This window comes from Vicugna pacos, chromosome 10, assembly GCF_048564905.1.
Source record: "Vicugna pacos chromosome 10, VicPac4, whole genome shotgun sequence".
NCBI lineage: Eukaryota > Metazoa > Chordata > Mammalia > Artiodactyla > Camelidae > Vicugna > Vicugna pacos.
Genome location: NC_132996.1, coordinates 49,894,929 through 49,920,151, shown reverse-complemented (window position 1 = coordinate 49,920,151; position 25,223 = coordinate 49,894,929). Strand labels below are relative to the sequence as shown.

The window sequence follows — 25,223 nt, the reverse complement described above, 5'->3', positions numbered from 1 at the left end:
GGATTCTAAGCTCTTGCCAGGCCTTCATTCCTTAGGTCTCAAGGATACTACGTCTGTATGTGTTAATCGTGCCTTTTAAAACTCTCATTCTGTTTGAAGTCCTAGAAAAAGTGCTCTTTTGCCAGAAAATAGCCAACAACACTGCTGAATCCAAATGGCCATGGTTGAGCTTGTTCCTCCTGTTGGTGGAAACCTCCCACGGAGTGTTTGCTTCTTGGCAAGGAGGCCGACCGACATCAGTCTTCCTGTGCCTTCATTTTCTTTCTGACTTGAATGGCCAGTCAAGCTCTATCTTCGTTCCATTTGTCAAAACACCATTGTTCTCTCTCCTCCCTGGGGCAGTTTCATTTCTATTGTTAAAAAAAATCAGAAGTCAGAGCATACTTGGGTTGATGGACACAGGTCTTACTGACTGCAGTCTGGTTTGTGGCCAAGAGCCAGCCTCATCTCTGGTGTTCAGCTGACCGTGGAGATCATCTCACGCCAGCCAACTTTGGCTCCATCAGGAAACTACAAGCCACAAAAGAGTGTCTGTCACCAATTGTTCTGTGCTGGGGCCACAATTTATTGGATAGTGTTTTCTACAACAGGGCAATCTCTTCTCCCAACGATAATATCTTCCTGTAAAGTAATAAGTTCATTCAGAATAAAACATTTCATTTTTCTAGGAGAAATGTCTGGTAAGTCTGCATTTGGGAGAATCTGCGGCCCCAAGCTGTCATTGAAAAGACACATAGTTTAGTGCTAACCTAGGCCTATCTTATTCAAGAACAATTTTCATGTGAGGACAGAATAACTGAGGCATTTCTAGAGGCTGAATAGAAATTCTGTGATGTTGGATGTCCCGCTATCATGAATTTTTTTTCTCTTCATCACTTAACATTATTTACCCAGAGAATATGTATTTTAAAATGGAATTTAAAATTCAACACCTATGTTAGATTGGGTTTTAAATGCTACTTAAGGGAAAAGTGATTTCTTCAAAAATGGGTAATTCCTTTTTCTGTTTCTATAAATTACCATTCTAAAATGGTTGCTGGGGCAATTTATTTAATAGATTCTTTCTAACAAAGATTATTGGGAATTGAATTGGGCAGTTTGGGGGATTCCTGAAGAGAAGATCCTAGCAATTTCCAGAGAGAAAAAGCTAATTTCACACCTGGGCTCAAGAACCAGATGACTTTGGATTTCTCAAAAGCAATGCTAGAAGCTAAAAGGCAAAGAGCAAAGTCTTCAAAATTTCAAGGGAAAATGATTTCCAATCTGTCATTATATAACTGGCCAAACATCAGCCAAGAAAAGGCTAGAATAATGTCATTTTCAGAAATACAAGCCCCCTCCAAATCCATCTCTACCCTTCTTCACCCCACTCTGGGCCCCAGGAGGCTGGTCTGAATGGACTGCATCAGTGGGCTCTCTCGCCTTCCTCTTCCTGTAGGATTTGGCCAGTGGGAAATACTGGCAGAGCTTGGAAGATGAGGTCAGGCTGTTTGTTCCCTGGCTCCTGCCCTGCCAAGTCAGCTCAGGTTGACTTCCTTACAGAAGGTTAACATTCCTGCAAGGAGGTCCCCTCCACTCTCTCCAACAACTTCGGTTCCTCTGTGTGGGTTCCAGGAACCGCTCCCTCTGCTTACCCCCTCTCAGCCCCAGGGACGGTAACAGGATCCCTGCAGTGGCTAGGGGCAGGGGGCTCCACCACCCCTTGTTGGTCTCCCTTAACCCTGCCCATATCTTTTTAAATAGACCCTTCATTAAATGTTCCTCCGTTACCCCATCTGAGTATGTCACTTGTTTCCTGCAGGACACTGACCAAAGCAGATGCCTGGATGACCAGTAGATGGTTTCACTCACTCTATGGAGGCAGGACCATTATGACAAAAGGCTTCACGATCATGTCAACCTGGATTTGTAACCCAGCTCTGCCATCTTCTACCTGTGGGACTCTGGACAAATGACAAGTTCTCTGTGCCTCGTAGGCAAAATGGGGATGTTTGTGTGACTTTTCTCCCAGAGGTTCTATGAGGATTGAATTTAATACAAGAAAAATGTCCTGCAGTGCCAGCATTTAACAGGTGCTTAACAAAAGGTAGTTATGATTATTTATTATTATCCTTGTGCCATTCCTGGCCTGCCAAGAGCTGCCAAGACTTCAAAGGGGCCAGATGACCCAAATGGCAGGGATGCCATCCTTGTAAGCCTCAATCCCTCACTTATGAATACTGACGGGATGCACAAGGAAATAAACCAAGTGGTGAGACCTCGAGTCCAGCCCTGAGGCTGGTTTGGGTTGAGAGGCCTGCTCTTGCTTTTGGGGTTGGACCATGATGGGCGGGGAGGAGTGTCCACTGTCAGCTGGCGCCAAGTTCCACCCACAGTCCTTAGTTCACGATCACAGTGTTCTTTGCCAGAGATAAAGAAGAAACTGAAACCACAATGCATTTCTGAGAAGAGCTGCGATTCCAAATACCTGGCGGAGAATCCCTGGTTATCTTCTGAAGGCACTCAGCCAGGCCGAGCTGTTTTAGCTTTGGAGGACTTGACTCCCAGCCTGGGACATTTAACCCCCTCTCCAAACCAATGCATGAGAAACTCCAGAAAGTCAACTTTGTTGAAGTTCTGTCTTTTAGCGTATTAAGCCATCTTCCTTTCTAAATTTGCGATATTCCTTTAGCTCAAAACTTGAGGATTGTTTAGGTGTGGGGCGGGGGTATGTGGATGGGAGAGGAGGTATAAATAGAAGCTGCTTTCTTCAGGGGAGGTAAAAATGAGAAAGCCCAGCTCTGCAAATGTCAGAAATGTACACACACGCTCCTGTGAACATTGACACATACATATGAGTTTCTGAGTTTATAAAGGTACATTTTCTTTTTCCTGTGACCACCAGAAATGGCCTAGCTCTGAGATCTTTTGAGAGCCACCTTGTTAAAAACCTGAGTGGATGCTTCAGTTGAGCTGCCTCTCGCTTTATTTAGACACAAGATTAGTGGGTGCCTACATCCCTCCTCTGCTCTGGACCCCATCCTGGCATATGAAAATTCACGTCTGGAGAGAGGGAGGGAGAAAGGAACAATTGAGGAGAGGGGAAAACAATCACCTTGGGATTCCTTGAAATAGCACATTCTTTTTGTAACTCCCCCACAGTGTGCCGACACAGTTATTCACGTATTCAACAAAAAATTTAATTTCAGGGACACAGCCATTGTGTGAAGTAGGGTATGCCAGAATTTTATATAAACAGGAAGAGGGTGGGTCAGACTTTGGTTGACACTGTGGAGGAGGGGGAACTGATTCTGTGGCAAAAGCAACTCAATTCTCCTTTGGCCTGTGGATCTTGTCATGACTGGGCTGGATAGTAAGTCTGATTCTGAGGATAAGCTCTGTCTAGGCCAAGGGCTGGTGCCGAAGTGGATCCCCAATGTTTAACCACTTCATGTTCTTCCAGAATTCAGCTGCTACACCGTACTAAACGGGGGCCCCAGCTGCACGACCTTCTAGGTGGCCAACAGTGGACAGTCCAAACTTCCTGGCATCTATTTCCTCACCTTGGACATGGTGATAATAACTGCTAAATAGAACAGTTGTTATAAGAAGTAGATAGAATGCATGAGGGAGCCTAGGAACTTAATAAATGATGGCTGATGATAATAAGTGCTCTGAAAAGAAGAGCAGGAGGAGGAGGGAAGAAGGAGGGAAGGAGGCTAATTCTAATTATATAAAGAAGTTACCCGCACAGACATCTGGGGAGCATGAGAGTGATTTTATAACCCTTTAAAGAAATCGTATTCAACATTCTCTTAAATAAACTTGCTAATTTCCCTGATGGGATTATTTCTTTGTTTCAAAGCTTCAGCATTTTATTCTGTTTTAATGATACATTTCAGGTCTGACATCAAACAGTGCATCATCTGTTTTTATCTTTCTCAGCCTCATCCACATCCTCAGTTACTGCTGCCAGGTATCCTGGGGTCACCCAAAGTACTTTTGTTCTAGAGACCTTTCAAAGTAAGCCAATGGAGCAGTTTAGAAAACTTCTCTTGTTTGTGGACAAAAATACATTAAAACAACCAAGGGAGTGCTTACTCCTCGAGATAATTATTTTTAATGCCTTACTGGACCCGTTTGAAATGCTTTGCAGGTCCTTTGGGATTCAAAGTAGGAGAAATCTTTTTTTGTTGTTGTTTTATTTTGTTTTACATCTTGGAACTTTATCTTTGGTAAATGTCTGTGATGTTTGCACATTGTGTAACACTCAACCCTCCCATCCCCACCCCCTGGTCGCATATGATATCAGGATTTCATCAGCTTTAAATAAGCAACAACCAAAATACACAGTGGAGAGAAGTAATGGCTTCTTTGTGGCTTTCTGGTTATCTTCCTTTGACTATGCTACTAAATGAAGCTCTGAAAGGCTTGTTGTGCTTTCGGGTTTGATCAGTCGGACACTTCATTTCAGTTCCAAACCAAAAGAGCTCCCCCTTGGGGTATCCTTGTTGCTAAACCTCTACGAGGCATCACTGACTAATTCAAACAAAAAGATGCTGTCAGCATGTTAAGCATCTTGTTGAGTCCTCCACATAGTACAATGATGCTTTCCTAATTTTAACAATATTGTGATTAGCTAATTATTTTACAGACCCACCAGAAGCCCCCTCTCTAAAACCTACTGAAGTGGCCTTTCGTCTCCCTGATCACCATATGGAGGAGCTGAAGAGAATTCTTAGACTTGGTGTAAGTGAGCGTTGGTAAAAGGAAACTTCTCATAGTACAGATTCCACACCCTGCCTCCATTGGGACCAAGTCCTACAGCACAGCCAGACTGCGAGCAAGTCGAGAGCAAGGACCGCGTACCTCCAGTTTGGTTGCTGGGCCTATAATGGGCACTCAGTAAATGTATATGAGTGAATCTTACCACAGAAAGGTGGTTCTCACCTCCCAACCAGCCTGGTCTTAGGGAAAGCTCTGCCCCTAACTAGTTGCACAGTCTTTGGTAAGTCATGTAATGTCTTATCTGAGACACAAGGGGTAGGAGAAGCTTTTCAAAGTCCCTTGCAGCTGAAACCTGCTGCAAACTGCTGCTTCACCCCAGAGATACCTTATCTTACGTATCCTGTGTGAGATGTGTGGTACCCAGGAAGGCACCATATTTAGTTAAGAAAAGGACATGGTGAAGAACTCTGTAGAATGTGATAGTTAGATTCCTCTTGCTCCAGATGATTAATTACTTAAAGCACATGCAATGCTTCTTTAAAAGTGAAGAAGTCCAGCTGTCTCACATAGTCTCATCTTTTGAAAATGGTTCTATTGATGGAATTCACAAGGTAACTGAAGTCTCTACAGGGTTCTCCACGCAAGTGACCCATCTGAGATGAGCAGGTGGATTTTTTTCTTTTTTAAACCTGATCTCAAACACAGAGATGATCAAGGAGCAGCTATGGCATTATATATACCCATCTTAGACCCATTTGTGACAGACATAATTAGAACTGTGTTCAGGGAATCCAGTTGCCTAAAGGAAATGGGGCTAAATTGACCTAACAGATGTTCATGCCTCTCCAATAATAATAATGATACACTGTGTTTATTTGGAACACGACTACATTGTTCCTGCTGACTTTAAGGTCCCAGTGCAAAATTCTGGATTCAGATTCTGTGGATTTATCACACCCACTGGAGGACACTAGCTTTCCAAACCTCTGAATGGATTATCTTCTTCCATTAGAGTGGGCTCATCCTTTCCAAAAGATAACATCTTGTTTCTCTGGGCTGAATTTCCCTTGACTTCTTTCAAAACACAATTTGTGAAAACAATGTGTGAGAACACATGACAATGGGAAGTGCTCAGCGGGAATACTGCAGTAAACGTGTCAGGTATATAAACTAGCTCGTGCTATTTATTTGGTCCTGAAGAAGAAAGTATTGCGATACAATAAATTGCAATCATTTTTCAACATCTCAAGAGTTCTCCAGTAACGCATATACGTTGGCAGCCCTTAGTGGATAGTGCTAATTTATTTGTAAATCATCAAAGGAAAGAATAAAATATACGACTCCAGGCAAGTGAATGGACTGGAAAACCAAATTGGGCAACAGTAATATTTTCTTACTCCAGAAATAAACATGTCAACATGGTGAGGAGGGTTTTGTCCCACTCCTGGCTGAACTTTGAGGGCTGAGATGGCTAATATCAAGGGACCCAGCTTTGTGGTCTCTTCTCACAAAGAGTTCCATGATTCAAGAAAAGGACAATCTGCAGCGTGACACGGCAGACTGGGTCAGAATAATATTTCTTAATGGCAGTTCCTACAATGTTCTATTAATTACAGCAGTGGTTTAGAATTTTCTGTGCCTTGATAGGCTGTATTTTTTAAGCAGGCACCCATTTTTTTAATTTAATGAGATATAAAACTGAGTTCCAAGGAATCTCTAATATGTAAGTGGTGAAAAATGATGTGGGGGAGAGGAAGCAAAATATGTGCCTATCCATATATACACCAAGCCAGTATTCAAGAAATGATCTCTGTAAACATAAAAGTTTATGCTGCCTTTGATTTGTGTGGATTTTAAAAAACACTAGCAATATTTAGAGATCTTGGTGCATAACATCAGAATAGAAACTCTTTGCCCTAAATTTGCCTGTACTCTCTGGCTTTCTCTCCTATTTGCTCCACATGGATTCTCCCTCTTTTCCAGCTAAATTGGTTTACCCACAGTTCCCTTTGTGGATGGCATCCCTGCCACATGCCTTACCCCTTCTCACCTTCCTATTTCTGTTCCCACCACTTCTTGAGCCTGGGGAGAGGTATCCTACAGCTCCACTAGGCTGGGGTGGGGGAATCTGGTTCAAGGGCCCCTCCTCCGTGAAGCTGTTTCATTTTTACCCCTGCTAGAAATGATGATCTCCTCTGCTGACAATACCCTAGGGCAGGGTTTCTCAACTTCAGCACTAGTGCTATTCTAGGCTGGATAATTCTTTCTCATAGAGGGACTGCCCTGTGCATTTAAGAATGTTCAGCAGCACCCCTGGCCTCTACCCACTAGACGCCAGTAGCATCCACCTTCCTCCTCCCACCAAGTTGTGACAATCACAGATGTCTCTAGATGCTGCCCAGTGTTCCCTCCTCTCCGGGGTGGGGAGCAAATCACTTCAGTTAACCACTGCCCTACAGCTCTCCCCAGATCAGATCACAGATTCTGGGGTGGGAGGATGGTCAGGTCCTTAGCAGGGTTTTGGTTCATGTTCGAAGTTATTTGATGATTAATGAATAAAAGATGTTTTAAAAAATTATCAGTTGGAAGTTTCTTAAAATTAACACATTAAATTAATTTGAATCAGGTTAGATCCTCAGAAAACAGTAAAAAAAGGAAAATGTTATTGCCTCTTCCCTCTTAGAAAAAGCTTTATAGAACTACAATTTTAATACTATGCCATTGCATTGAAATGAGAAACCACTAGGCAGAGAATGTCTCTGCAGCTTTTGAAATAATAGTATTGAAGTTACTAACCATTGCTGATGATGCTTATAGAAAAGCGAGAGGTCAGTTCCTCTTAAAAGTTTAGTGCTAAGAACATTTGTCTCTTCTGAAAAAATGGGTTTCTTCCTTCTATTGCTTAATAAGAGATATATAACTAGTTTTATTTTCCCTTTTTGACCTGGCTGTCAGGAAGCTCAGAACTAAGATTTATGCTCAATTATATTAGCTGTCCTCATCCTTCCATTTCTAATATTAATCCAGTCTTTCTTTCTCACTAGCCCTACTTAACTCTTTATCTTTCACTTTTGTTTTAACAGCTTTCTTAAATCTGTCTTTTTTATAAAATAAAATTTTATGCAAGTGGAGTCCTTATCATTTACCACCAAAACCAGGATGCTTTGGGGAGTAAAAGTAAAACAATTAATAATTAAGCTCAGATAATAGCTTAAACTGATACTGTCCTGGGCAAAATCAAAATGTAGTGTCACTCTAGACATAGATAATAAATATAACAGATAACAGCAGTTGCTCTGTTCCCAGGTTGGGGATAATTAAAGATAAACATGTGCCCTAAATAGAGAATCAAAGTTATGTGCTTCTTACTTATCACGTGTCAATCTGTTGATTAGAGTTTAATATTTATTATCTCTTGGGAAATTTTGTGATTAGCTTCCGTGTCAGTAGAGAAAAAAAAAACTTAGGCATTCTTAAATGTACTTAATTTCTACCAAAAGGGTGAAGGGGATCCTTTAGATCTGGAAGAGTGATCATAATAGAAGTTTCATTTGTTTGTGATTTATGGAGACTTGGAATAAATGCACTATTGACCAGTATCAGATTTCTAATGACTCTATCTTGTTTTTCCTAAGAAACTTCTCATAAACTTTTGCAATATCTTGAGCAGCCGCTGACACTGTGTTCAACCCTGTTTACAGAGCTATTAATAAATGTTACGTGGCAACTCCAGGAAGAGTCAAACTGCTTTTTCTTTCCATTGGCTAAAAGCAGTTTCCTGCTTATTTTGAAAAAGCATGGGATTACCCAAATCCTTGATATATGCTAGATGTTCTGCAAAGAAATTTGGTGAAAATAAATAGGATTCTAACTTTTAACCTAACAGGCTCATAGTCAAAAAGGAAACATTGCCAATGCCTTGATTGCAAAGTCTTTCATATATAAAATAGTGAGATTTCAACATGATACAGAGTAGTTTAAAAGAAGACAAAAGTATTTTACATGTTTCGTGGTGTATTTGTTCTCAAAACAACTCCGTGAGGTGAAGGTATTATGAGCCCCATCTTACAGTTATGAAAATTAAGGCTCAGCGAGAAAAAGGGAAGTCACCCGAAGTCATATAGAAAGTAAGTAGCAGAGGAGGATTTAAACCCCAGCCATCTGATTCCTAAGCCAAATTCTTCATACAATCTCTACTTCCAGAATAAGAAGCTATCAGTGTGAAAACATAAGGCCCACCTCTGGGCCCAGGACAATGACCAGAGAAGGGTAATAGTAACAGTAACAGCACACACTCTGCCAAGTGTTGTTCCAAAAGAATATATTATCTCATTTAATTCTCACAAGCCCAGGAGAAAGGGCCTAAGCCCACTTTACAAATGAAGAAATAGGACAGCAAGGGATAGACCCCAGTGCTCCCAAGAGTATTCCTTTCCATTGTTAGTTCTCATGTTATAGATGGTCCTGATGGTTCTGTGAATTGCCTACCACTTTGCAGTTTTCAGATCACTCTGCATGCTTTATTTCATTGTTATCATCAACCTCCTTCTCCAGATAAGGGTTGAAAAATCAGAAGCTTAAGTGATTTCCCCAAGGCCATGGTCATCTGCAGAGACAGGATATGAGCCTGGGTGTTCTTATAGCTGGCCCAGGATTCTTTATTCAGGACTAGGCTGCACACCTGAAATGTGACTGACTATATGGAAGAAGGCAATCCTAAACTTTCCAGCTGATGTTAGCCTAGAGACTTCTGTACTGAAGGAAAAGAAGTAGATTTTGAAGCAAGAGCCATATATTTCCTGTTTCAGGGCTCCAGGGTAAACAAAATTATTTCAATTTACTTTAAGGTGGCAACATCCTTGCTTAAGGTCAGACTCTTTAGCAAAGGGCTTCCCTTCCTGCCTGTCTCCCTGATCCAACAGATTGCTATCTTTTCTTAACTCGAACCAGTAACAACTCTCAAGTCTAGAACTCATCAGTTAATTAGAGGCAAACAACAAAAACACCCAACCCCAGAATGTATGTTAATATAGGTAACAGCCACCATTTATTGGGCGCTTCCAATGGGCTAAGAAATGTACATACCTTACCTCACTGAATTCTCACAACTTGAATAGGTGCTGTTATTTTTACCTTGAAGAGGAGAAAATCGAGTTTTTCACACTTGAAGTAACTTTCAGTCACTCAGCCAGTGCTGGCAACTTAAACCCAGCCCTACCTAAAGAGCTGCCCAACTGATTCCATACAGTCCAGTTGCCTTGGAGGTAGAGGTTTATCCAGACCAAACATTCCAAGTCCTTCAACCCTTTCCTGCATCTTGACAGTGGGGCGGGATACTTAACACACTGGAAAGCGGCAGTGTGGGTAGAGGGCGGAATAAGGAAGGCGGTATGTTGCTCCCATCCCCACTCCACCTTAAGCCATTCTCTGGTCTAGCAGGACTCCTTGTTCCTTTAGAGCAGTTACCACGATCTGGAAGTATCTGACTTGCTGCTATCTGTCTGTCATTCCTACTGGCAGGTAAGATTCGCAAGAGCAAGGCAGAGCCTGTCCCCATACTGCTGTGTTCCGGGTTCCTGCCACAATTCCTGGCACAAGGCAGTGCCAATGAATAGCTGCTGTGTGGTGAATGAGTGGAAATGAAAGGGTAAGGATGCCCCTGCTGGAAAAAAGAGGGGACTATTCCCTTTCTCTGGTAGATTCCTTGACTTTTTTTTTTTTAAACTTCAGAGCAATCATTTCTAAATGGTAAAAACAAACAAGAAAACCACCCTGCCTTGCCAAGATTTACAGAGAGCCCTCGGTTATGAGCTTTGCAAGCTATTGCTCCTTAAACGTTCTGTCTGATTTTTTGTCTTGGTAAACCTCTGCTAGCAATTCTGGCGATTCCCCTTCCTCACTCCCCCACCCCTCTTCTCCCAGTCCACCTCTAGTGAATACGCCTCCTTCTGCCGACCAGCTGCAAGTCCGGGTTCACAGACGAAGGCCCAGGTGGCTCTCCACTAATGGCTCATCCGTTATCTGTATGAAGAGCCAGTGCCTTTTCTGAGTAGATATTTTTTCAATTTAAATTGACCTTTGGGGGGGAAATGCATTCTATAGAAAGCAATGCCTTTTGCTCTTTATCTCTTCTTTCCTTGTTCCTGAGCTTCCCATCAAATACATCCTTTAAAAACCTGTCTACTAAATAGTCTAAATGCAAACTGTTCAGACTTTTCCTTTCCGTCCCACTTTTTGAGCCACCACAATGTTAACAGGCTGCTCCAAAGAATATCCCTTTCCTGCCCTGCCATCGCCCCCCAGTCCTACTCAACATTTAGATATTTTTACGATATATATTAAGTTTGAAAGATAATACTGATACCCTGTTTTATATGAACATTTATACACCAGGACCCTGGCGAGGGACTGACTTCATTGGAATATACTTTATGGCTTAATACATCTGAATGATTTATATCTCGTTTTGTCTAAGCATTTATGCTAATAAATTTAACAGATTCCCCAGTACTGCCTGGTCCTTCGTTTTCTTCAGGGGATCAAAGTGAGAGGAAAATAAAGCAGCGTGTTACTAAAGAAAGAAGAAATTGGCACAACCGATTTAGAACACAAATAAAATTACAACACAAATAAAATCTCTGATACAGTTTAGGTGTAGCAACAGTCAAAAAAAGAAGTTCCTGGGTTCAGATAGATTTCTGTAATTAAGGTGTTTCTCAAAGGCAGAATCACAAAGTGAAAGAATATTTAGCAAGCTAATTTACTGAGGTATGTTTTGGTCCTATATAATTAAATTCAACACTGAGGAAAAACACAATTATTAAGCTGAGTGCAGTTGGGAGAAGGAAAGGGGATAAGGTAAAATCCAATCTATAAAATATATTCCATTATCTTTTATAGGTTAAAAAACACAAAAGAAATACTTGGAAAAGATCTTTTAAGGTGGGAAGATTTTATGATTGTGTGGGGATTTTTTTTTTTACAGGTGCAGAATAAGTTGGGTTTTTTTTTTCCCCTTGATTTTTTCTTTTTCCCATTTTTTTTCTCCTGTTGTTTGCAAAGTTGAATCTGGGGTCAGGAGTTCTAATTGTAACCTCAGACTGGAATTCCAGATGGTGCGCACAGGACTGGAAGCAACTCTCAGTTCATCAATTTCATGGGCCTTCGTATCTGCTCTGGCCATGGCCCGGCCTCCATCCCCACTGTGGCATTAATGCAGAACAAATTGAGACATATCCTCTATATAATTAGTTCCAGAATTTAAAAAGATTTACGGTACCATAATAGAGGCAGCGCTGCGGAATCCTTTCATTGGGGACTCTCTCGGAGCTCGGGGACCATCTCGCGGTGGCATCAAAACAAACGGGTAACCCTGACGGCTCAAGGCACTGAGAACTGGGGAAAGGGGTAACTCTGCTCCACGCACCTGGCAATGTGCACGGGTCCTGGGCCTCCAAACCCGGTGAAAAAACTGAGTTTTAACTGTAGATGGGGAATTGGCAAAAAAAAAATACCGAGTTAACTTTCAAATGAACAGAGGAAGCTGGGGGTGGACTACAACAAAAGTCTTTACCTTACTTTCAAAAAAATTTTTTTTAAATATAATGAAGCTGGGATTTCTACCGCCTGCACGGGGTGAGGGGGTGGAAACAAGCGGCCCCGGACAGGCAGATTGCTAAGAGTTGGAGTCTGCGGGGAGGGGAGGAATAGCAGTCAAGCGCGTGGAGCTCGGGCACGGGCCCCTGCGCTAATCCAGCGCTGGTTCCTCCCTTGAGGCACGCGCCCCACCACTCCTTTTCGTTGTCTGCGGCCCCGGGCATCCGCCGGCGGCCCCAGCCCTTGACAGATCGCAGCGCTTCGGTGTGTTTATTCAGTTGTCGGCGGCCGCGGGGTGATGCCCGGAGCGCAGCTCAGGAATACGCGCTGGTCCCTGGGGCCGCGCTGCAGGGCCAGGGTGGGCGCTTGGTCAGATGCAATTGACAGCACCGGGGTCAAAGTGGGGCATTTAAAGGACCTCCTCACACTCAGCCTCGATTTTTTTTGATCTTTCAATAATTAAGTCCCTTCTAGGCCAGGATGAGCTTTACCAATGATACAAAGCCATGTGGGTTTCCAGACCCTCTCTCCCCCTCCTCTTCTTTACTCCCCATTGCATTAGCTCTAAAGAGGCAGAGGGGTGGTGGCGACTTAAACCTAGAGAAAGACGTGGGTTTCAGCTCGGTTTTGCCTCTAATTTGTTGTGTACTTTAGCAATAATAGTAACAAAATTTGTAATGTTTATTGAGGCCATAGGCCAACACTATCTTCTGTCTAATCCTCAGGATCCCCTTAGGTGGGTACTAGTATCCCATTATTCCATGTGACCAGTAAGGAAACAGGCTCAGAGAGGCTACGAAATTCGTCTATGGTTGCACAGCCGCTGGTTACCTGGTGAAGCTGAGACTTCTTTCTCTGGCCACCAATCCCTTGCTTTTAACCATTGCACTCTACAGCTGCCCTTCCTTGCTCTGCCTGGGCCTCAGTTTCCTTTTCTATAGAATGGAGAGTTGAATTTCCAGTTCTGCCAGTCAGTGACTCAGACCACATCCTTTGCCACAGGTCTCATTACTATCCGAGGGTAGGAAGGTGGATGAGAGAAGGGAGCGGCCAGGTCTCCGCGGTCCTGCTTCCGGGGACCAGTTTTCGAGCCGCAGGAGGTGCAGCAGAGCGCCCTGCCTGCTGGGGCGGGTGGAGGGTGGACCTTCTTCACGACTGTCTGCCCCTTGGCCCATCGCTGGGCGCCGAGGCCAGCATAGCGGGCGCGTCTGCCGGGGTAGCCGCACAGCTCCCGCAGTGAACGTTATCTCGGGGAGGAAGAAGTGAGGAGCCTAGGGCCCCCAATTAGCGCAGTAGTTTGCGGGTTCCCCAGTGTTGGCCCCGGGGCGTCTGCGCTCCCGGGCATGGGGATGGGCGGCGGTGGGTGGCATTCAGGAACCTCTTCTTGGGATGAGGCCCTCTAACTGCCGGGGCTTCGGGCACGCAGCACTTACTTCTTGGCCCCGCGGGTCATAGGGAACTCCTCCCACCGCTTCCGACTACAAGTTCGTGGCGAGGGGGTACCCAGGGTTGAAATGGGGATCGCACCACTGTTCTGTCTCCCTCAAGGATTCGAAGGCAAAGAACGGCGGACGAGAGAGAAGTCCTTAATTTGCTCGGCTCTCCTTTCCCCTCACCCCACTCCGCCCCCAGACAAAAACTTTTTTTTAAGGCAGAAGGTTAAGCGCCCTTGCCCCATCTGGGATTCAAAACCACAAAAGCTCACAATCAAGCCACCTGTCTCCAAGTACCACCCAAAAAATTTACAGAGGAGGATAAAAAAGGAACCTCGGCCTTTTTCTTTTAGAAATGGAAATTTCTGGCTTTTCATAAAGTGCTCGCCTTTCCTCGTAGCGCTTGAGTGAGTTCTACTTAAAAAAACGACATCGAAGAAGAAATGAAGTGGAAGGTGTGAGACGGGCCTAGGGCGTTCTAGGGGCAACTTGGCCTGAGAAGTTAAATCTCGCAGGACCTTTCTCCATCAGAAAGACACAACGCGTATGCCCTCTGCCCAGCCCTGTAGCCCCGCTGCAGTTTAGAGATGGAGCGTGCGGGAGCGGAGTGGGAGGCCCACAGAGGGTGTAGAGGGAGAAGGAGCTGGCCTCGAGATCCTTTTCATTTCTTAAAAGAAAGAAAGAAAGAACGAATGAACGAAAGAAAAAGTGTCTAAGTGGAGACTTAGCAAAGTCAGGCACCAAAGTAGTGCCCATCACCGCGAAAGAGGTCCGACAATCAAACGGGTAGCGCATGTTCCCGACCTTTGCCCTCACCATCTCCTGTGACTCCAGGAAGAGCGACCCCAAGAGGAGGGAACTGCACATAGCGTATAGGTCCTGAGCCCGCACATGCTTCGGGTCCGTAGCCGGAACTCATGGCTACCGTTTACTCACTGCAAATTAACTAAAACCAAAGCGTCAGAAATCGAGAGTAAGTCAAAGCTTTTAAAACGCTCGGCTTTTTTGTAAAACTGCCACTACCTTGATGGTTGCTTCACATGGGCTTCGCTGAAAAGTTCTGGGCCCCATCCCCAGCCAGACTCGAGTAAGAGGCCTGGCAGCCAAGAGCCGCTTCCCACCCCGCGCTCCTGGCGGTCCCAGTCTGCGCCGTCGCCGCTGTCTCCTGGGCGTTTCCACGCGCCCAGAAACGCACTCCAATCCAGGTTCCTGGCGTTTCTCCTTGCCTAAGGTCTGTTACCGATAGAAAACAAAACCTCAAACACCTGCTCTAGGGCTTGGGGTTCCCAAATAATGACAAGGTAGAGGGAGGAATCTGATTTGGCGATGCCAGACTCTGGGAGTTCCAAACGGTGCGAACTCTGCCTTGCATGGGCCACTGGAGGCTCTCCTTTTCGGTCCGTCTAACCAGGATTGCGCCTCCCGGTCAGTCACTGAGCGTCCAGAATGACACTCCTGACTGGAGTGAGAGGAGGCAGAGCTAAGCGGAAGCGGCTCCAGGAGCCAACACTCGCCCCGCGAACTTCGTATCCAAACCGTCCCCACCCCCTACTCTTCAAACTCGGCGCCAGAATTCTCCGACCAGAATCTGGGCGTTTCCCTGAAGGTTTTCTTCCCTCCCAAACTAGCCGCTGTTTTCCCGGCTTCACCGTATAAGAACTGAATACTTCTCACTAGAAAAGGACATTAAGAACGCCTGACACCTATTTTAGGAGGCGACAGTCGCCCTTCTCTTGGCGCAAACCTCACCATGTAACCAACTACCAGACGATGGAAATACGCCCCGTTTATCACAACTGATGCACCCTCCAGGTCTCCCACGTTCGCCTTGAGTCTGGCCTCCGGAATCCACAAGGAGACACCCCGTTCCCCAGTGACCCCGAGATTATGGCCACCATTCCAGCCCGACGGCTTTAAAAGCAAGAGCCAGACTGGCAAGCGCAAAGAAAGGGAATCCTCCTCTTTTAAGTCCGGGAAACTTCTCTGCGCCTTCGTGAAGTTCCCGCCCTCGTGGAACCCTCTGTCCCTCCCTCCAACCCGCCCTCCTCGATTAACAACCCCATCCCTTCCCCCCACCACACGGGGAAACGGAGGGGATATTCATTGCTTACCTGGAGAGTCTGGCTAGTGCCCTGAGGCGTCCACACTCCTGAAGGCCGAAAAGGGGAGGTGGGGGGAGGTCTGTGTCCCACAGGCCAGCGGAGAGCGCGTGACGGGCAGGAGAGGAAGGTGTCTCTGAGAGGGACGCTCCCTCGGGCCCGCCCCCCACCCCCACCGCGAGGACGCCCCCAAGGAGCAGCGCGCGCTGCCGGAATCCGCTGGGGCTACGAGGTGAATGGAGCGGCCCAGACTCCTGACTCCTCCTCCTCCCCCGCCGCCGTCCCCACTTATTTGAGCTTTGGGAAGCTGGGGGCAGCCAGGCAGCTGGGGTAAGGAGTTCAAGGCAGCGCCCACACCCGGGGGCTCTCGCAACCCGACCGCCTACCCGCTCCCCTCTTCCCGCCCTCCCTCCCACTCAGTCACCCACCCACCCAGAGCCGGGACGGCAGCCCAGGAGCCGGGGCCCCGCCGCCGCCTCGCCGCTATCCTGGACTTCCTCCTGCCGCAAGAGCCGGCTTCCACGTGTGCCCCGGAGCCGGCTTCTTCGCACACTCTCCGCTCCGGGTCTGGGTGCCTTCAGCAGCCGGAGCAGCCGGGGATCCGGGGCTCGGGAGGCATCTGGGCCAAGTTAGGAGCGGCGGAGTCGAGCGCCGAGAGTCTGCAAAGCCGCAGGGGTCGCGGGGTAACCGGGTCTGAGCCACAGCAAATGGGCTCCGACGTGCGGGACCTGAACGCGCTGCTGCCGGCGGTACCTTCGCTGGGTGGTGGCGGCGGTTGTGCCCTGCCAGTGAGCGGCGCCGCACAGTGGGCGCCCGTGCTGGACTTTGCGCCCCCCGGCGCCTCAGCTTACGGTTCCTTGGGAGGTCCTGCGCCGCCGCCGGCTCCGCCGCCACCCCCGCCGCCGCCGCCGCCGCACTCCTTCATCAAACAAGAGCCGAGTTGGGGTGGCGCGGAGCCTCACGAGGAGCAGTGCTTGAGCGCCTTCACCGTCCACTTCTCAGGCCAGTTCACTGGCACGGCTGGAGCTTGTCGCTACGGACCCTTCGGTCCTCCTCCGCCTAGCCAGGCGTCCTCAGGCCAGGCCAGGATGTTCCCCAACGCACCCTACCTGCCCAGCTGCCTCGAGAGCCAGCCCGCTATTCGCAACCAGGGTAAGCAGGCTGGGGAGCGCCCCCTACACGCGGGGCGGTGGCGACCGGGCTGTGGCCGTGCGCGTGCTCCCCTGTCCTACCCTTTCCCTGACCCCAGCTCTTACCCGGCTGCCGCCCCCAGAGCTGTGAAGGTAGCGGAAGTGGCAGCTGGGGGAGAGGAGGCCGGGAAAAGGGAGCCCTCGGCATGGGCCCCTGACATCCTCCAGAGCCAGAACCGGACTGTTCGCTTGAGCCGGGAGGTCGTCTGGGGCCCCTCTAACACCGGGAGATTCTAAGTCTGCAAGTCCCCGTGGGAATGGGAAGCGGGATCCGGTGCAGTGTCTGGCTCTGCCTCGGTAAGAGGCTTTGTCTCTCAAGGCACCACCAAACTGTCGCAAGGCAATGGACTTTTTAGACATTTAGACTGTGGATTCGGAGTGAGACCAGCGCAGCGTGAGCAAGCTGTGCCGCCTCCGCCGCGTCAAAATGTGGCTAGCCGCACTAGCTCTTAATACGGTGTTGGCACACATTAGACGTACAGTAAGTACTTGGGAGCACTAGAATGAGCAAATGAGCTAGCGACTAAGTAGTGGCTTTTCTGGACCCACGTCCATGTCCACATATGGCTCCAGCGTATGGTAGTGTAGAAGTGGATCTCTCCTGGGTTCCAGCTTAGGTGGCGGCCACGTGGGCTCCAGAGCTGGAAGAGAACCCGGTTTGTCCGATTCCAACCTCTACAGCACCCGGCCCTACCACAGGCAGTGGAATGAGACAAAGCGTTGGCTTTCCTTTCAGCCCTCCTCGGGCGCCTCCTCGTCGTTGAACGCGGGGCTTAGCTGGGGAAAGATTTTTGCAGGACTTGGAGGTAATAAAATAAGGACAGATTTATTTTCCGTTTTCAGTCACTGTACATCGAGGGACACAGCCGGTAGTTTCCTCAATGCGGTGGTGCCCGGTCACTTCTCTTTCTCAGGGACCAGCGCAGAACCAACCATCCTGAACCTCTGTATTTTGATTTCTAAATTTATTCTAATTAGACGTTTACGCTGTTGAGAACATAAACCAATTCAGGTTATTTGATATTTTAGGAAATGCTTTACAAACGCAGTGGCGGATGCTTTTCCTAGAGGAAAAATTCGCTTGAGCCTAAGGACTGGGATGTTTCTGGAATGCGTGGGCTGGGAGAAGCAGAGTGTGTACTGTTTGCAAGAGGTGTCGTGGCTCCCAAGGTGGAGAAGTGCTCTGTTCTTCCCGCCTTAGCATGCATGTTCTAAACGCCTATCTCCAGGCTGTTCCTACTTTAGCCCAGCCTGGAGCACCTGTCCCATGAGATGCCCTGACCAAACCGAAACCCTCCTCCTCTCTTCGTTGGAGGAATCTGGGATCCATGTCCCAAGGAAGAAGGTCAGGCCCACCTACGGGGTCCTTTCATTATAGGTCTTCAGGAGATGAAATTAGTGTTTCGGACTCAAGGGGTGTTGGAACAGCTCAATGTCCATTGCAGAGGCTCTTATTTTGTGATCATGCCACCTCTAATTAGCAGGCTGGTGATACCTTTGGCAAATCTCCAGGTCTCAATTTCCCTATCTTTAAGAGGAGAGCAGGGATGGGCAACCTGATGTTTGAGTCCAGCCTGAAGTTCTGTGCCACAGAAGCAAATCTGACTTTCTCCCTGCTTGGGGTTCTAAATACAGAAGGCAGTAGCCCATCTAAACTTGCCTGGACCAGAAACAGCAAGACTGGCATGCAGGTGTGTGATGTGAGTCTCTGTGTGGATGTGTGCTATTCTGAGACACCTGAGAAGCCATTTGATCTAAGCCCCTGCCCTGTGCAGAATACTACCATTATCATTTGTTTGAGTCTATCTAGGTTCTGTGGGGTTTTTGGAACCTGGGCTCTGTGGCTTTGCTTGGGCCCTTGTGTCCAAGCTTCTATAGTCTGGTGTGCAGAATCCCATCAACTGAGCCTCAGGGATAAGACTGTGGGCTTCCTAGACAGTGGGCACTACACTAAGGGAAAAATTTGAATTCCTCTCTAACAGGCCTGGGTTGCCAAAAAGAAAAAGACCTTGGGAACTGGCGACCAGGACTAGCAGGTAAAGGAGTCTCCCCTCCCCTTTCTGGGGACTAACCCAGTAGAAAGGTGACCCCACAGCCAGGCCGCAGCCAGTAAGCTGGTTCCTGTCTGTAGGCTTGGGTTTTCTCTTACAGTGAAAACATAAAGGCGTCACGCTTGCCCAGTCGTTGGGACTCACCTGGCAGCTGGGAGCTGGGATGGGTTGTGAGAAGCTGCACCCACCTCAGCCCTTGCGTTGGCAGCCAGAGTGAGCTCTGATATTTCGGATTTATTCTCTTGATTTCTGGGGTTCCTGCAGCTGCCCCAGGAATGCAGGGCCTGGTAGGAGGCTTGAGCTGGGGAAAGCAAGGGCCTCAGTTCCTTCCCCAAAGTGTGGGAATGGATGGCTCTCAACAGCTGGAGGCCAAACCCCAGCGAAGAATCAAGACTCTGGATCCCTGTCCCCAAGCAGGGCAACCTAGCCATGGTCCACAGGCAAGGACGATTGCTGGCACCCTTGAACCTCCCACCCCCCCAAAGCACCATACCTTGTTTATTTTTTACAATCTCTTAAATACTATAGCTTGTATCCTAATGTTGTAAATACTACTTCAGCAAGCATTTATTGAGCACCTACTCTGTGTCAGGCACTGGGGATTGGGTGCTAAGACAGTGTGCCTCAGCCTTTGTAAGAAGCTCACAGCCTGACACTAGAAGAGCCCCGTATTTTTGGATGAGGAAATCTAGGCTCTGAGAAATAAAGTGCGCAAGAGGTCTCTCTGTGGCAGAGCTTTGACTCAAACCAGACCATTCTAGGCTATTTCTACTTCCTTTTTCAGGGATTTTGGCTCCACTCTTGAGATGGATTTCTTCTTCCCCGCTGGATGGGTCCTGTACCCAGTGTATGTGTGTGCAGGTTGGAGGGTTTGTCAGGGCAGAAGACTTGAGGACAGGTGAGGACTTGGGTAGTCCCAGACTAAGCGCGGGGTTTGAGAAGGCAAAACAAGGACTGCTTGACAATCGGGGCCATTCCCCCAGCCCCAAAGGCGCACAGAACCCAAGCGCCGGTGGAAGCCTTGGCATCACCTGACCACCTTAGGGTCACGTGGGGACACCAGTTCAGCCGGAGGGCCAAGGGATCTTCCCTCAATTCGCACTGGAGAGAGAATTTCGTTGCAGGACAGATTTCCCCGATTGCTGCCGCAGCTGCAGAGTCATCATTTTCAGCCTTACGACCACCTTCCTGACTGAGCCGGCTGTCTACTCCGCCCTTCAGCTCCCGCGGGGCCTGGCCTTGCCGGGCCGGGCGGTCCCGGGCTCCTCCGCTGCCGCAGGCGGGGGAGAGAGGCTCAGACCGTGTCTCCCCTCTCTGCGCGGTCAAGGTTGCACTCCCTTCCCGGGTCGAGACTAACCGTGGGAAAGGCTCTACCTTGGCGGCTCAGAGCCTCTCCCTCTAAGGCCTGCACAAGGAGCCTTTGAACGCGCAGTCCCTTTCTTCAAGCAGCTGTCCCGCCCCCGCGCTCTCTGCTCCTGGCCCAGCGCGAGGCTCCGGGACAGCGCGCTCTAATCTGTCCCGCGTCCGATGTCGGATAAACTCCTACTTTAAAGAGCCCTCCCTTCTCTGAGGGCGCTTGCACCGCAGCACCCCCGCCCCGGGGCACCTCAGGAGGGGGTTGCAGGCTGGCTCCTGCCCATCGCGGTCTGCAGGTCCTGTATTGGGAAGGGGCCTTGGTAGCCTCCAGGCGCTCAGGCGACGCCGCCTGCGCAGGAGCTGCAGCCCGCAACCCGTGGCCCTTGCCGCGCACGGGCGTTTGCGGAGCCCGCTTCCGAGGACAGCACGGTGCCCGAGCCACTAACTTCTCAACGGCTCAGGGATGGAGAAGGGTTCGTGTAGAGACAACTTCTTTGTCGCTTCTGTTTCTCCTTTTTAAAAACTGTTCTTTCAAAATTCGGCCTTTCCTCTGCAAACCTGGTGCTCGGAGCCAAATTTCGTTTGTCAGCTATTGGTAGGCCTCAAACACAGCCTGGTCTCCGCTCCCAGAAGAAAGTGCCTGGAAGGGCAAGCGTGCTCACCCACTCCTGACAGCTAACCGGTTTGGGGTGGGGTGTTCTCTTTGCCCACTTAGCAGGTGAGAAATGGAGGCCTCTGGGGTCATGCAAATTATAAAAGCTGGTGGCTTCTTCAGTTGTCACCCTGTGGCGCCAGTTGGTATGTGATACTTGGCCTGCCCCGTACTATCCGGTTATTAAGACCTTTCCCAACCCTCCCTCCCCCTCTGACACACCACAATCCCTGGAGTGGACTGTAGAAGCTTGGTTTTGTTTTTGTTTTGGGGGGTGGGTGTTTGGAAGATGTGGGTAATGGCCACCTTTATCTGTCCAGTCGAAGTCTTGTCTTTGGGACACTTGTAGAGCCTTGATTTTGCCTAAAGCAAGAGTGGGGAAATGGGGGCTGTTTGACTCACTCAACTCCGGAGAATTGAGTGGGGTTTGGAAACTCAGCACAGTGACCAGGGGTGGGGCAAGGAAGGGACTGGGTCCTGCCCAGAGGCCCTGCAGCCAGCGGATGAGTATCTGGACCAATCTCATTCAGGCTAGAGCCAGAGACTACCAAGCCTGCGCATAGGATGGGACCCCACCATTGGGTTCAGGGCTCAGAACTGATTTTTATGTTAGCTGGAGGATGCGTCCCCTACTCTGCCAGGCAGCTACAGTTTCCAGGAGCTGGTAGAGTAAATGTTTAAAGCATTAATGACAATAATTTTAGGAAACTACATTTTTCAACTGAGACTCCACGTTTTTTTCTCACTTTGGGAGAGCTGGGGAAGAACACGGGCCACATGGCCATCGGTTTCTCGCCAGGGAAACTGAGGCAGGGGGCCCGTGCAAACCTGATGGAGGAAAAGGGAGGTACGGTCTCAGGCTCAATGAAGCAAACAGGCTTCCCTGACTGGGGCTTTGAGGAAGTCAACCCCCATAGTAGTGGTCAGAGTCGGACCCGCTGGGCGTGAGGTGAGTCCAAGGGGGGTCAAGGCCCGCGGGTCCAACTGGAAAGGCCCTTTCTTTTTCCCTTCACCAACTTTCCCGAGAGCCTTGGGTGTCAGTGGTGTCAGGTCGCGCAGCCTCAGACAGATAACATTACTCCGTAATTACTTTCCCCGTTTAAAGCCCACGCCGTTAAACTGGCTCTGAGTAATTAATGAAAGTTGGTGCGCGGGCCTCTCTGATTTACAGCTCCGAGTCAGCGCGGGGTCATCTAAGCAGATTCATTTCGGTGGCTTGCGCTGCCCCTGCGCGAGAGGCGCGGTGTTTCGTTTTGGGGGAAGGACAACTTTCTCCGCAGAGCGGTTGGCGGTCTTCATACTTGCGGGAGGTTCGGTGTAGAAGCAGCAGACACCATGAAAGACAAGGGCGTAAATAAATTGGGAAACGGCGGGAGGTCTGGGTTTTACTGAGCCTGTACCGAGGTCACATTGGGCTCGGCAAACCGTCGAAAGCCTTGAAGGCTAGTGGAGTGGGATCCGAATGCGGGGCTGGCCTCTCCTCGTTCGGGTTCTGGTTCAGACATGCAGTCCCCGTCCCTCTGCTGATTTTTGTTTCTCTCGTCCGCGCCCGCAGGATACAGCACTGTCACCTTCGATGGGACTCCCAGCTACGGTCACACGCCTTCGCACCACGCGGCTCAGTTCCCCAATCACTCCTTCAAGCACGAGGATCCCATGGGCCAGCAGGGCTCCCTGGGTAAGCGGGCAGGAATGATGTGGGGTCCTTCTCCCTTCTTCCACGCTACCCCACCCTCCCGAGATATTTCCAACTCAAGGCAAACTGTGGAAGGGAGAAGGGTACCTCTAAATGAATTTTAGAAATAATTAGCTAAATCTCACTCAAAAGAAAAGTTTCCCCTCACCTCAAGCATGTTAGAGACAGCTTCACTCAACCGAGGCTATATAAAAAGTCCAGAGAGCCTTCTCAGTGTTCTATACTAAGAATGTGAAGTGAGCAGCAGCTTGGCTCGGTACGATCCGGATGCAGTCTCTCTGCACGGCCCCCGCATCCAGGCCCATTGCCCTCAGCCTTAGCCTCGGAGTCCGGCTCGGGATGCTCTCTCCCCAAGCCGCTACCCGCGGCCTCGCGCCCTCAGCCCTTGTCGCGCGCTCACTCCGCTCTCCTCGGCTCTCTGCAGGTGAGCAGCAGTACTCTGTGCCGCCCCCGGTCTACGGCTGCCACACCCCCACCGACAGCTGCACCGGCAGCCAGGCCCTGCTGCTCAGGACGCCGTACAGCAGGTAGGAAGGCCCTTGGCGCCACGTCTGGGTCCCCGCTACCCGGGAGGGGGCGCTCGAGCCGGCGGGCGCGGGAACGTCCGACGCGGGGCAGCCCTGAGTGCGGACGTGCAGGGTTTCTTAGGCAAAGACGCCTTTAGCCCAGTCGGCTCCTTAATGCAAATTAAAACCGATCTCTTGGCTCCTACTTAAAAGAAGTAGGTTTCCTTGCCTCTTGGTGTTTTTATTTTGAATATAAATTAAGGCGATTACTTTTTGGAGCTGAAGAAGAGAGGCGCTTTAAGGAATTTTTTTTTTGAGGGGTCTTTGCTGGGAGGACTTTAGCTTCCTCGGGATCAAAGATTAAACACGGGGTCTACTCCCATTCGATTCTTCTCACTCCTCAAATCCTTCCTCGCGCCCTGGCCACACCCGCCAGCCTTCTCTGGGACTAAGTCGAAGGCGCGTACACTCGGGCCACCGCCTTCTCCACACCTCTGTCCCCCAGAGTCTTGGGCTGCGGCAGCGCTTTGTGGACATCTTTCTTAGCACCCAGCTACCCTGGACTATGAGCGGTACTGTAGACGGTGGCAGCGGTACTGAGAGGATACAGCTCCAGCCCGCACCCGCCCTTCTTCCTGCTCCTGGGAGGCGGAAGATCAGCTTCTTTTTCCTCCCAAGCTCTTTTCCTGTCGCTCGTGCCTTCGCTCGGCTCTTGCTCCACCCTCCACCATCTCTCCCCCAAATTTATTCTTCAACTTTGGGTGAACTTGGCCGGCATCCCGCGTCGCCGATAGGGTTGCCTAGTAACTACACCGGCCGGAGCCGGGCGGGAAGGTGGGGCGGGGGGAGGGAAGTGGCCGTTCGCAGCCTTTGAGGCCCGGGATTGGGCGCGCATTACCTCATATTCCACCCCTACCCCACCCGGTGCTGGGGGATCCTGATACCGACTGCCCCCAAACTCATCTCCATCCTCCCTCCCCTCGGTTCGAGGACCTGAGGCTGACGTCAAGGGAAGGAGGTAGTGAGGTAATAAAGGAAGGAAAAGCGCCTGCCCTGGGAGATTGGGTGGAAGGAATGGCCGCGCCTGGGGGACATCCAGTCCCACAGGTGGAGGAGGGGAAGGAGACTTCGCTCCCCAGACCTCAGAGGCTCATCCCACTGTCCTGGCGTGTTTATGAAACTGAGCCTAGAACTCGTCTGATACTCCTATCCCAGGGCAGGACAGGGTCCAGTCCTACTTCTGTAGCCTGTGGCACACAGACTTTGGAAACCTTTTCTTTTGATCGGGAAATTTGGCATATCTAGTCTGATCTTGGATTCAAGATCACCTTTATTTTCCTCCCCGTAGATATTTTTTTTAAATTTTAGAGGGAGGGAGCCAAAAACAAATGCAAGCAATTTGCCCAGATAGAGGTAGAATGGGCATACCCCCCGATCCTCTTCTCTCTTCCTAGCTAGAACCCAGTTCTGTTCTTTGGCACCACAGGCCCTGTAATCTGTCCCAAGCTCACCATCTCTGCACCTCCCCTTGGTGGGTCAGCTCATTGGAATGGGTGTAGAATCCGAAATATCTGTTGTGAACCCCCTCTCCAAGCAAAACTGCCATGACGGGATCATTGCCTCTCCTTTTGAAGAGCTGCTTCTGCCCATTACCAGAGTGGCATCTCTCTTATTCTGGTAGATATTGGGGGTGCAGCTGGAATGGTTCCCAGTGGGATGACCTTGGCCCAGTCCTTCCTCCTTGGCTCTTGGTCGATGCCGCCCCTCAAGCAGAGAGGAAGACCTTGATGTCAGAGTGGGTACTGTTCAGATGGGTTAGGATACCTCCTTGGAGGTTGAGGTCTGGGAGGCTTTGGAGTCTGGCTCAGTCCTGACATAGCTACACACCTTTCCTACTCCCCCCTCTTCCAAGCCTAGATCCACCCTGTGGATCCCTA

General features: G+C 49.1%; 1 protein-coding gene and 1 long non-coding RNA gene across 11 annotated transcripts in view; one reads left to right on the top strand and one right to left on the bottom strand.

The window, feature by feature from the left end:
• LOC107035052 (uncharacterized) overlaps window positions 1–15,991 on the bottom strand; it is a 50,813-nt gene extending 34,822 nt beyond the window's left edge. For both annotated transcript variants that reach the window (XR_012077027.1, XR_004191489.2), the window contains exon 1: window positions 15,848–15,991. This is a non-coding gene — a long non-coding RNA (uncharacterized lncRNA). The remainder of the gene's footprint in view (window positions 1–15,847) is intronic.
• Window positions 15,992–16,154: 163 nt separating this feature from the next.
• Window positions 16,155–25,223, top strand: part of WT1 (WT1 transcription factor) — a 46,307-nt gene continuing 37,238 nt past the window's right edge. For 4 of the 9 annotated variants that reach the window (XM_072969734.1, XM_072969733.1, XM_015251920.2 and 1 more), the window contains exons 1-3: window positions 16,155–16,987; window positions 22,640–22,762; window positions 23,205–23,307. In XM_072969734.1, coding sequence (XP_072825835.1) covers window positions 16,543–16,987; window positions 22,640–22,762; window positions 23,205–23,307 — 671 coding nt within the window. In that variant the 5' untranslated portion in view covers window positions 16,155–16,542. Of the gene's footprint in view, window positions 16,988–20,832; window positions 20,906–22,639; window positions 22,763–23,204; window positions 23,308–24,145; window positions 24,313–25,223 lie in introns of those variants that run through there. The other 5 variants (XM_072969738.1, XM_072969736.1, XM_072969735.1 and 2 more) reach the window with 2 other exon arrangements.